Genomic DNA, 12,937 nt, shown 5'->3' with positions numbered 1-12,937 from the left:
ACAGTCCTAGCGCTCCCTCTGGTGCATATGTTAAATAATATATTTTAACCTGAAAAATTAACTTCTTTTTTCTTTTCAGTCTTATTCAATTGATAACTATATAATGATCTTGCAGTATGGATTTATTATGAATGAAAATAATTATGTTTTTTTTATGAATGAAGATAATTATGTCAGTGTTTGACTATATAAACAATGTAAATGTAGAGATGGGTAATAGGAGTGGAATTAAATTTGTTTTAAACTAAAATAAATGAATATCACAGATTGAAGAATCTACTAAATATCAGAATTATTTTGAATATTTATTAGTAAATGAAGGTTAATATAAAGTATTTTATTTAAAAAAAATAAAAATTAAAAAAAAAACTAATAGATTTTGGGGAAAAATCCAAGTGGCACTTTGCCTTTGGTGTGAAATTGGAATTAAAAAAAAATGTTGTATTACTTCGATTTTAAATGTAACAGATACTTGTTCTGTCTGTGTGTGTGTGTGTGTGTGTGTGTGTTTTGCTATGAGCAAAGTGTAGTATCTATTTTAATACTACACTTCACCTTTTTTATCCTCGGTTAGTGGAGGAGAAATTCTTCTGGACCAAGGCAATTTTAATTTTTGTCTAAATCAAGAGTGTCCTTTTTTTAGGCAGCTAGGTCTTCCTACATTAAAAGGCGATCTTATATTTTGCTCTACCCTCATGGGGAGGCAAGTAAATAAGGATAATATATAATAGTTACTATCAAGATGGTTGAGAGTGTATGCACCTGTCAGTTGTAGGAGACTATAATTTTGCATTCTGAACAATTGTTGAGAGTAGAGTGTTACCCATACAGTGACTGCCTCATCTTTGTATTATCACTAGAATAATCTGATGGAAAAGCTAAAAACTGATACAAGGAGATTAAATAATAAAGTAATCTAAGAATGGTAATTCCAACCTGGAAGATTTTAATCGATCTATTCTTGTTTGAATTACAAAATTCTGTCTAATAACAAACCAGAAAGGACATTCTTATGATGAATCCGTCCATCTATAAGTTCGGCTTTAGCACTATAGAGACCAATTCTTTGATCTCAACAGATTATCAGGATAGCAGTTCATTATGCTTGAGTCTTTTTGGTTTGATGACATGTAGCAGCAGATCATCCTGTCTCGTTGCTGTTCTGTCATGTTGCATTATATTCATAGCAGTGGTTGTAAATAATAACTGCATAAAATCATTTGGGGTCCAATGTTTTTATGCAGGGACGAGGATCTTTACTTTTCAGGACACATGTATACATGTATATACTACCTTAACCCACTCCTCATAGGAAAATGAAAGCAGCTCCTCAAAACACAACTGCTTTCTCTTGCTGGACAAAAAGCAAAAGAGGAAAATCTCAGCTGATTTGCTACATGTTTCTGATGATTTCTCGTTTGACGTAGTATCCTGACACATAATTTGAATTCTAAGCTGTTCACTTCTAATGGAATTTCTACTAATCTAACCATGTGCGAAAATTGCCGTTTTTTTTTTGTTTTTTTTTAAACATTATTTGCATGCAATAGAAGTGAATAGATTAAGTTCAGAGATCTGTCATTACTAACCAGCAGAGTGTTATCACTGTCAAGCAAGGAGAGAGTCTATCAGGCATGGGGGCACAGTGTTTTGATGTATGAAAGTGAAACCTGACTACTGAAGATACATCTTGCGTAGAGAGAAATGACATGAGAATAAAACGATGCATGTGTAATGTGAGTCTTAAAGACAAGCTTAGATCTTATGATGTCAAAAGAATGTTAAAACAGGACGATATAGAGAGTTCTGTGTCAAACAGGAGACTCTGTTTGTTTGGTCATATTGAAAGAATGGATGAACATGCTTGGATTGGTAGATATAGAACAGTTGATGGTGAGTTCAGTTGGAAGAAGTCAAAGAAAAAATTGGAGGAAGTGATAAAGAAGGATCTGAGGAAAAGAAGAATAAATAAAAACCTGGTCAGAGATAAATTTGTTTATAAGTCATTTTCTGAAAGTCATCTAACACACGATAGCATGTAAAAAAGATGTTAATCTGATGATGATGATGATAAAGAATAATAATGATGAAGGATAATGATAAAGATGAACAATGATGAAGAGGATGAAGGACGATGAAGAATGATGATGATAATGATGAGGAATACTGAAGAATGATAATTATAAAAATTGACTATGATTATGATGAAGAGGCATGATAATGATTATTATGAAGAATGATGATGATTATTATGAAGAATGATGATAAAGAATGATAATGATTATTATGAAGAATGATGATGATTATTATGAAGAATGATGATAAAGAATGATAATGATTATTATGAAGAATGATGATGATTATTATGAAGAATGATGATAAAGAATGATAATGATTATTATGAAGAATGATGATGATTATTATGAAGAATGATGAGGAAAAATTGCGATGATGATGAAGAAGAAGGATGATAAGAAGAATTTTGATATATAATTTGACACATAATTTCAATTCTAAACTGTTCACATCTAATGAAATTTTTTTTACTAATCTAACCATAAGCGAAAATTGTCGATAAAGAATGAAGGAAAATGATAACTAGGATGAAGAATGATGAGGAATACTGAAGAATGATGATTATGAAAATTGATGATGATTATGATGAAGAGGAATGATAATGATGAAGAATTATAATGATGAATGATAATAATGATTATTATGAAGAATGATGAAGAAAAATGACGATTATGATGATCAAGTATGATAATGGTAAGAAAATTTTGATGATGATGGATAAGAAGAATGATAATGGAGAAAAACAACAGTGATGATGAAAAATGATGGTGATTAAGAAGAATGAAGATGAATGAACTGAGTCTCTTATAAAGATGTGCAGTGCATGTAAAAAATAAACACACTTGTTGCCGAGTGTTTTTTATTTTATGTTTCTAACAGTTTAATGCATTTGTTTTCAGCATTAGTCTTAGTGTGATGACATGCACGTTTTAGATGACTATAACTGTGAATTGTTAATGTTTTTCTTCTCACAATTCAGGCTGTAAAAGAAGATATTCAGGTGATAGTGGGGATGATGATGATGATGATGATCCCTATTGTAAGTATCACATTTATCCTTACAAAAAACATGTGTTGAATCAAGCTAATGATGACATTTTTATTTTACAAAGTTTCAGTTCTTATTTAGAATTCAACCTAACTAATAACCTAAAATACAGATACAAAAAAATCTATGATGTAGGTACCTATCATAGAACAAAGATGTCATATTTTTAAAATCATGTAAATTGGTTAGTAATTTTGTTTTTAACCAACAAAAATCAAATTTTATGAGTAACCAAAAAGGGACTGTTTCACGTCCTTATTTTGAAATAAAACATGTGTAGATAACTGTACAATAATACAAACTTGCAAGATCAAGATTGTAATGCTACCAGTTTCACATTACTTGCTTTAAATCGTTTAAAAATGATTTTCTTTATAAAAATATAAATTATATGATTGATTTGGTTTTTGGAATATGACATTTACGTTTCATGACGTATATGCACATCATAAAAATTCTTCTGTTTTTTTTTTTTTTTTCTTTTTAAAATTAGATTGAATTCTAATTAAGACTCAAAGCATTATATCTTTTAGAGCAATGGTTCTCAGTGTAGATTGTATGCCTCATAGGGGAAATTTGAGTTTTAAGGATTGGATGATTGAATGCGACTGAGGAGATCAGAATGCAAATTGTGATTCTTTTTTATTTGGAGGTGGGGGGGGGGGTCTATCAATTAAACATATGCAATTTTTCAGTTGATTGACAGTTTGTATTATTTAAATTATTCACATTACTATTATCATCTTGGTGATTATTTTCACCATTTTTTTCAGTCAATGTAACCTTTGACTTTCTTTAAATGCATCTTTTCAAACTTTAGTAATCTAAACAAACTTTCAAACGCAACCTTTTATTTAATCCATAAAGGTAGATTACTTAGCAGTTCCACACAGCCATGACTTACAGAACAAGGACAATCTGTCCTCGTCAATTGAATAAAGGATTTAATTCAGAATTCTGTATTGACATCTGAGTTGCCTGATGAAATCGTGCTTATATTAGTTTGTAGCAGAAACAAATAGAACTCTTTTAAAAAAAAAAAAAAAAAAAAAAAATACAGACAATTACAACTCTTTTCTTGTTAGTCAGTGCCTCCCTTAACTGTGCGATATGGCACATACTGACCAATCAGAGGCATAGCGCAGGGACCTTCCTTACCCCCTAAGGAACTCTAACTGCTTCCGTTCCGGACGAAAAAAAATCCCTCCTTTTTCCAGCCAGACGCCAAAGAGAGCGGACTTGTTTCCTCATTCTCTCTCTCTGCCTACACCGGTATCGATGATTCCCACTTGGGAATAACTATCGGGCAAAGGCAGACAAGTTTTATCCGAGTTATATCTTTTGGGCATCTTACCCTGACTCGCTTCAATAAACCTTTTCCTTGTTAAGTTTGTTTGTTTATTCAGTAGCTTGTGTCGAATTATTTATTTATTTTATTAGTTAGTGCCCGAAAAGCACTAACTCAACTCCCTAAATGTTTTTTAAAAAATAACAATGAATTTGAGATATTTCAGATGTTATATTAAAAAAATAATTTGGGAGGGGATAGGTTTTATTGTATAGTTATATAATCATAGTACACTACCGCTCTTTATGGACATCTCACAGGAGGTCATATTAGAGCCTTATTTTTTAAATTGGATTTAAAAATGCGAATCAAATGCAGTTTTTACAAAGTTACACTTATAATGTCTTATTTACTCTATTTTTTTCTTGTGGCAAATAAATTCATTTTCAGCTGAAACTGAGTTTACTTTTTAAATGATAAGAAATATATCAGTGCATGGAAGTTGGAGGGCATCAGGATTTTAGCGGTGATTAGGTGAAGCATGTCCAACAAAAAAGAGTGGAACCACTGTATTACTGAATCGATTTATTTTGCTGAAACATGTTAGTATGTGACAGATTGTTTATATACATTTTCTCAGGTACTTCTTCACTACCAGTTCTCTCTTTTAAAAGTACCCCCCCATCCGCATTTGTTTGTAAAATATTTTGAGCTTAAACTAATAACATTTACTTATATATTTATCTCTTTTATTGTTAATGCTTATGGAGCAAAAATATTTTAATCTCTATTTTGTTAAATGACAATCTGCAATTCATTTCAAAGTAGTTTTCTGTCACCCGCATGTATGCAGCTACAACTGCCAAATAAATGGCTCTAATAGTGAAGACTTTGAAAATGATGTTGGCTCATTTTAGTCGACCTGTTTATTCATGTTAAATGAGTTTTTCCTGTTTTTATTGTTGCAGCTCGGAAAAAAAGGAGGAGAAGGAATAAAAGGTTCCATCAAAGAGCACTTTCTCTTGATGAACTTTTGGAGAGTCCAACTTTCAAAAAATTTGCAACATCTATTGAATATGTCTTTGATACAGCAGAAGATGTAGATTTTGGATCACTTGACCCAAGTAAGTATTTTATATCTACAAATCCACATGTGTGTGTGTTTTTATATATATATATATATATATATATATATATAATGCGTGTGTGTGTGAAGTTTTTTTTTTATGATAAAAGCGTTGTTTAAGTTTAAATTAAAAATGTGAGTTTAGTAAGCCAATTCTATGCAGATTTTATTTTTGAAATAAACAGACATTTATTTGTTTAGAAATCAAACTTTTCGACGTCATTGCATATTTGTTAGGATAGACACAGCCCCCCCCTCTATTGTTTTCCTTGTGGCATCATAACACTAAAAAAAAAAAAAAATGTATGGTGTTATTCAATGGTAATTTAAAAAATATGTACAGTGTTATTTAATGGTGATTTTAAAATCACTGTTGAATATATAATTATAATGAGATTCATATAAGAAAATCTGACTTGGAGCTAAGTAAAGTATTTGTATCCAATTAGCCAATGGAGAAAGACGTCCTATATTTTGTTATTCAAAAGAATAAAGCTTTAAGTATATTCTTCAACATTTGGATATTGAGGTTTTTATCATTTATTTTCTGTAAATTTAAAAATTCAAAATATTGATAAAAAAATAAACAATTAGGCACAATGCCAACTCCAAAAATGGAGAAGTTGGGGCCTATGGTCATCCTTGTCACTGTACCTTTTTACTTGTCTCCCTAGCTAAAGTTCTCACTTGCAACAATCATTCTAGGAGCTGCTCTACTTACTGTTCTCAAATCAAATCGATTTTTTTTTATTATTTATATTTATATATATATATATATATATAACAAAAAAGATTGATCATGTTATATTTACAAATAAACAAATTCAACAAGGGTAGAAACAGATTTTATTGGTAGCAATCAAAGGAGAAATCTGACAAGAGGGAAAGGGATATGGTTAGCATTTATTTGAAAGTATATCTTGATTTTTTGCTGCTGACCCATTTCATAAAAGTTTCTCTTGAAACTGATATAAAGAAATTCATGTTGGAAGTTTTTACTTTTGAAACCTGATTTAAATATCATTTTGACTCTCAATCTTTTTGAAGTGTTTCAGTATGTATTTTAATAAGTCTTAATACTGTTATTTAATGGGATTTGGAATACAAAAATAATGGATGGTTACATTTGTATGCCATTATCATTATTTGGATTCAATTTATATAAAAAAAAAAAAAAATAACATTGACTCTTGTCTCCTTATTGTAATAATATTTTTTTTATCTTGTTCTAATTTTTAACATTTTCTCATTTTCTTCTCTGATCTAGACGATGATGATATTGAAATTCCGCCCGAGTCATTGATCTCTAAACAGATTTTGTCTGAAATCTGTAGTGAGGCAGCAAAGCTGAAATCCATGGGTGTATTCAATCAAGTAAGTGTTGTGCTGATTCTTAGAAATTAACTGTTAGCCCAGGTGGTAAAATTATACATCTAGATATTGTGGAAATTAAATGTCTTATGGATCCTGGCTTTGAAAATGACACCCTCCCCTACAACTATGTATAGTCGGTAATGAAAAAGAGTCTTCAGATTGCATTCAACTATGGTTGATCACTTAATTTTTCTTCTTCTACGTATCTTTTTTAGTATTGATTTCTTTCATAATTTTTATTTCCAGAAATGTAATCATGCTATATGCATCATGATGGTGTATTTAAAAAAAATCTTTATCCTTTTCAGGTTCCTGCAGATAGACTTGTGAAGTTACTGACCATTTTACAATGGAATGTTCGTGATGGCATCAAATTGACACCAAATATTAACAAGGTATGTCGTTATTGCTAATGATTAATTCATAAACATTTATGTTAACATAACTTTCCTTTCTTTCGTGGTGTGTCTGAAATCGAAACGAAATTTCCACAAAAAGAGTTTCTTTCCAAGAATTTGAAATTTCTTGGCAACATTATCACAGGACTGATTTCCTGTGGGCTACAACATGTCATCTTTAAATCCAATGTCAATAAATACACATAAATCATCCTAATCAGTAATGAAATTTTGTTCATTCTTTATATTCATCATTTTCAATTTTCTCATAATATTCATTATTATTTAAATGACAACCTGTTCATCTCATTATATCTTCAAGTGGCTCTAAAAAGTAGTGATTTATTAGGGAAAAATATTTTTTAAATTAAATAACAATAGCCATTTACAACATTAATGTTAATAGTTTTCCTTTTTAAAATCATTGTAAGAGTCCTTACTCTCCTATCCCTATTGACAACTATATCAGGGCTCTACATTACGAGTGATTTTTCAAAGTGGCGACTAGAAATAATGAAACGCTTATCTTTTGGTGATTGTGTTTCTCTTACTGACAATCTTCCAAAGCTTACTACTGCGTGAAAAATATCTTTTCAACTTTTTTCTTTAATAAAACGAACAAAGTTATTTAAATAATAATAGTTTAATAACAATATAGTCTTTTTTTATAACAAAGGATGTTTAAAAAAATATCTGAAGAAATTAGAATGTTTATAGGTTCAAGTATCAATATAAAATTTGTTGTGTATTTAGAATTACACTTAGTAAAAAAACACAGAAAAATCTTTATGATGTACACAACTCGTCACAGAACGAACATGTCATATTCTAAAAATCATATGGGTTTGATTAGTAACTTTTGTATTTGTCTAGTAAATGAAAATATTTAGTTGTCAAAGGTCAACTAAAGATAAGTTTGTCCATAGAGCCCTGTATATGACACTTGCTTAAAGTGATCTTTCAGTCACTTGTTGATGAAATGGAGTTGAGAGAAACCAAAGGTACTGATTTCTTGAACGGGATCAGGTATCAAAAGAGCGATGGTAAATTTGTAAATTATTGTTAATTTCTTATCTTATATATTGTTTTATTTTAAAGGAAGAAGATGATGATGACGATGATGATGATGACGAGCAGGTTCTTTGGCGAGAGCTAACTATGGAACGTGTACTGCGGAGCATGGATGCCTCTTTGACTGCAATCTACATCATGACAGCACCTGAAATGCCAAAGCAGGTGTTCCTAGAGGATGTCATCGAGAGGATTATCTTGTTTACTAAGTGGCAATTACAGAACACTGTTTATCCAGAATTTGACCCAGTCTACAGAATAGATCCTCATACAAAAGGTATGGCTAAACACCAGAAAATTACTGTAATCTGGTTGTGTCTTTACAAACACAATACCATAAATAAATAAACACATTATAGTTGAAACTTAATGTACCAATTTTGTTTTGTAAAACACATTCACTTTTATTGACATAAACATTAATATTTATTCATATAAACAGATAAATATAACACATTTCTCCACATATTTAAGTAAATAATATCATTTTCGTTATTTTAATAGAAATCTATTTATCTTTTAAATAAAACCCTAAATCAATGGAAAGAAAGAAGAAATACAATATGCCTCTGTGTGTGTGAGAGTAAGCAGTTATGAAATCTGTATTTTAAGCCAGCTTTTAATTTAATTTCAATTACCTCCCTTGAAAATTCACCAGCAATTTTTTTTAGTAAAGTTTTTCATAATTTATTTTTATTTTATTAAATCATTTTAATTACTGTTAAGATGAAAACTATTGTGTATGAAAAATAGGACAATAGAAGGTGCTTATTTTTAATTACACTTGATTAAAAACTGTAGAAAAATCTTAGTCTGTACTCATCAGGGAATGAAGATGCTATATTCCAATAATCACATAAATTGATCAAGCATTTTTTTTTTTAATTGAGAAAAACAAATTTTACAGTTTTTATCAATTAAATTTTTTTTATTTTCAATACAAACAAAATCTCTGTAGTTTAATTGAACTGTCGCCTTTGAATTTTGGGTAAATTTAAAACAATATGGCCACTCCTAGATTTCTCATCACTTCATGAAATTTTATTTTCTTAATTTAAAAAAACAACTACTTAATCAATTTACATGATTTTTGGAATATGACATCTTTGTTTGCCGATGAGTACATACATCATAAAGATTTTTCTGTATTTTTCTTTTTAACTAAATCTAATTCTAAATAAGCAGCCAATAAAATGTCAAATGAATAATGCTAAATATAACTTTTGACATCATTTCACTGAAATCACTTTAGTTTTTTTTTTTTTCATTAATGAAACATTTATACACTGCATTGCAACAACAAGCATACAAATCTAGTTTGACACAAGGCCACCGTCTTGAAGTGCACTTCTTGCATATCTACGATGTTATTTATGACTTGATATTTAATTAGCTTGTCTGTAAGTAAGTGATCATGTTTTTCAAGAACATTTATTTCCAAACTTTTAACAAAAATTGTGACGAATATGAAATAAGAACATTTAAAAAACAATGCTAAATAATTGATGTCCGGTACTTATATAGTTTAATCAAGATATTAAAAAATGAAAATATCAAAAAGTTTAAATTGTACATATCCGTTATGGAATGAAGTTCTCCGGAAAAAAAAAAAAAAAAAAAAAAAAAAAAAAATTCACTTAATTTCATCAAGTAGTTTTTTTTTTTTTTTTTTTTTTTTTTTTGCAGCGAAAAACAATTTGTTATGATACCGAGCAAAAGGTTCGATTTTTAGGAAGAAAAGCTAGTATTAAAGATGGGGAGAGAGTGTTGGCGCTTTAAACTGAGTTATCTCCCCGTGGCGTGTTCAAAAAAATTAAAGATGGCTACCTTCAGCGCGTTATCATAAAAACCTGTTTTTCTGCTGTAAAAAAAAAAAAAAAAAAAAAACTACTCGAACAAATTAATTGAATTTTTTATTTAAAAAAAATTTTTTTTTATAGATCTTCTGTCCAAAACGGATGCGTACAACATTACCTTTTTTCTATATTTTCATTTTTTAATGTCTTGATTAAACTGTACAAATGCCGATTTCCCTTTTTAAAAATGCAATAAGAAAAAAAAAAACTTTTAAAAGGTTATATTTGGGAAAAAATACAGAGAAATTAATGACAAGTATATTTTAGGAGAGAAATTACTAGATTAGATTATTTTTTTTATTGACGTATAATTCAATTTGTTTTATTGTTACAATCTTTCACTTTTTAGATAGTTATCATGGGAGTGTGAAATCTAAAAGGAACAGGTCACATATAGTGAAGAACAAATCAACTATTCTCCTCTATAATAAACTTTGTGAACTTGTTCAGGCCTTAGGAACACTATTGAATATTCAAGAGCTCACAGATACAGTCATCCTCCAGGTAAGCTTCACTTTTTCTCTGCATTCTATTAGTTTTTGATTCCTTCTTTTTATGGTAATACTAGCTAGTTTTATCAGCTTGCTATCCCATTTTTCCCCAATAAACATTTCATTCATAAGTTTATTGGTGCTAACGAATGCCGGGACGATTATATAAGGGAGGTAACTAGTATCGATAAGCAAAAATAAGCTTTTTTTTTTTTGTTTTTGCAAGAGAAAATTTAAGATGCTAAAAGAATTGGTCGAACATGAAAACAATTTCAAGTAATAATAATACACGAATACATTATGCTTCAGCAATTCTTATTTTAATATTAGCAGTTCATGAAAAACAAAGTCATATTTACTTTTTTAATAATAATTGTTGCAGCAGTTGATGATTTATTATTATTAAATTGGCTAATGATTGTGAAATAAAAAATGAATATGTTGATATTGGGGGGGGGGGGGATTGAACATTATTTTTAATTGTATTTTATTTTCATTTTAATTAGGTAGTTTTATATATATTCTTGTAATTAAATAGTTTTTTCACAATGTCAACAAATTATTACAAATTCTTAAATTTGTAAAAAAAAGTTGAAATTCTATTAAAAAAGGTTTTATTTTTAGGTGGGTAAACATCTATCATTGGCTCATTAGAAAACTACTTCTTCATTATTGGTTATTCATAAAATAATTTGTTAGAATTCTTCAAGCTGAACAACATGTCCAATTTAGGATGTCTTTGTTTTAGTGAAGAATAAATACTGAACCATACGTTCATGCTAATATAAATTATAATATAATGATTATAACTAGCAGAACCTATGGAAATTTCATGGTAGTTGAAAATTTTTCAAACACATTATAAATAAAATGAATAAAAAATAAAACAAATAACGACTAATTTAAAACAAATTTTTTAGCAAATTTTTTTTTCTTTTTTAAACTTTTAAAGCTAAAAAGAATTGATCTAAAAATTAAAAAAAATTTTTTTTCAATGAAAATTCAACACACCACACATTGTTCTTTTTTCTGAATAACTTTTTTACATAAATCATAAATGAACAGATGTCAGTTCAGTTGAACATTTTTTTTTAATTTTAAAAAGAATCTATAATTAAAAAAAAAAAGACTTATAGATTCCTCTCAACGTGACCTTTTAAAAAATTATGACATAAAATAGTCAATTTGAGACTGTGGCAGCCATGTTTTTTTGCAAATTTTGGAGAGAAAATATTTTAATGATTTTGAACTGATAAAGAGTGACAATGTTTGTGATGATGATGATTTTTTGTGACACTGGACATATGGACAAGTAAATCAATATTTAGATAATACTTATATTCATGATAGGAAATTTATTTTTCAGTTTTGAAAGGATACGATTGTTTTTACTTAGTGTATTTCGTTTTCGAAAACTACCTTGCCAATTTCTGGGATGATCCTTGTATGGAGACATGGTCTCTTTTTTTTACTTAAAATTGTTTCATTGTTTGGTCGATTATATAGCATCCCAAATTATCCCTTATAAAGTTGATACAAGTTATCCCCCTTACATAATCTCCTCAAAAACTCTGTTAGCGCCAGTTTCTTGTAAACAATAGACTCAAACTTTCACATTTATTAAAAAATAAAAATAAAAATAAATAAATGAATGAATAAACATTAACATTTTGGTTATTTTGAGAGAGCAAGCGAGTGAATAATCAGCCTTTCTCTCCCTTTTCTCTTCTAGCTTATGCATGGTAAAGATCGATGTTTGTTCAATTTAAAAAAAGCTTTTCTTATCTGTTTTCTTTTTTATTCAATTACTTTAATTACTATTTATATCAAGAAAATGATTAAAATAAGGCAATTTAATTACAATCGAATGACACCAAACATTATTTCATTATAAGTTATTTAAAAAAAGTTATGCAAATTAATTAAACAAATACTTGTATTTGGTCTTTACTTATTGGCAGTATTTCAAAAGAGTATTATGTATTATTACTGTACTTGCAATAACCCTTATCCCTGAGTGGCTTCCGGGCCTTGATAAGTGGTGACCTCCGTAAAAAAAAAAAAAAAAAAAATTCCAGTAACCTGTTTGATAATATCATAACTGAAAACTTCTTTCGCTATCCATTTAGATGAATAAATCTTCAAAAGTAAAATGATAAAAAAATTGAAAATATACTTACTTCATAGTTTGAGAGGAAAACTGATGTAA

The 12,937-nt window shown here is 28.9% G+C and overlaps 1 protein-coding gene across 11 annotated transcripts in view; it reads left to right on the top strand.

Moving 5' to 3' along the window:
- Nucleotides 1–12,937, top strand: part of LOC145279918 (nipped-B-like protein) — a 480,085-nt gene that overhangs the window by 400,382 nt on the left and 66,766 nt on the right. For all 11 annotated transcript variants that reach the window (XM_080131479.1, XM_080131478.1, XM_080131476.1 and 8 more), the window contains 6 exons: nt 3,056–3,115; nt 5,381–5,536; nt 6,806–6,912; nt 7,221–7,307; nt 8,409–8,658; nt 10,587–10,741. In XM_080131479.1, the coding sequence (XP_079987605.1) occupies nt 3,056–3,115; nt 5,381–5,536; nt 6,806–6,912; nt 7,221–7,307; nt 8,409–8,658; nt 10,587–10,741 (815 nt within the window). The remainder of the gene's footprint in view (nt 1–3,055; nt 3,116–5,380; nt 5,537–6,805; nt 6,913–7,220; nt 7,308–8,408; nt 8,659–10,586; nt 10,742–12,937) is intronic.

The sequence above is a fragment of the Euprymna scolopes genome, chromosome 7 (assembly GCF_053919585.1).
Source record: "Euprymna scolopes isolate OS-2025 chromosome 7, ASM5391958v1, whole genome shotgun sequence".
Taxonomy (NCBI): Eukaryota; Metazoa; Mollusca; class Cephalopoda; order Sepiida; family Sepiolidae; genus Euprymna; species Euprymna scolopes.
This window is presented reverse-complemented; position numbering and strand designations above follow the sequence as displayed.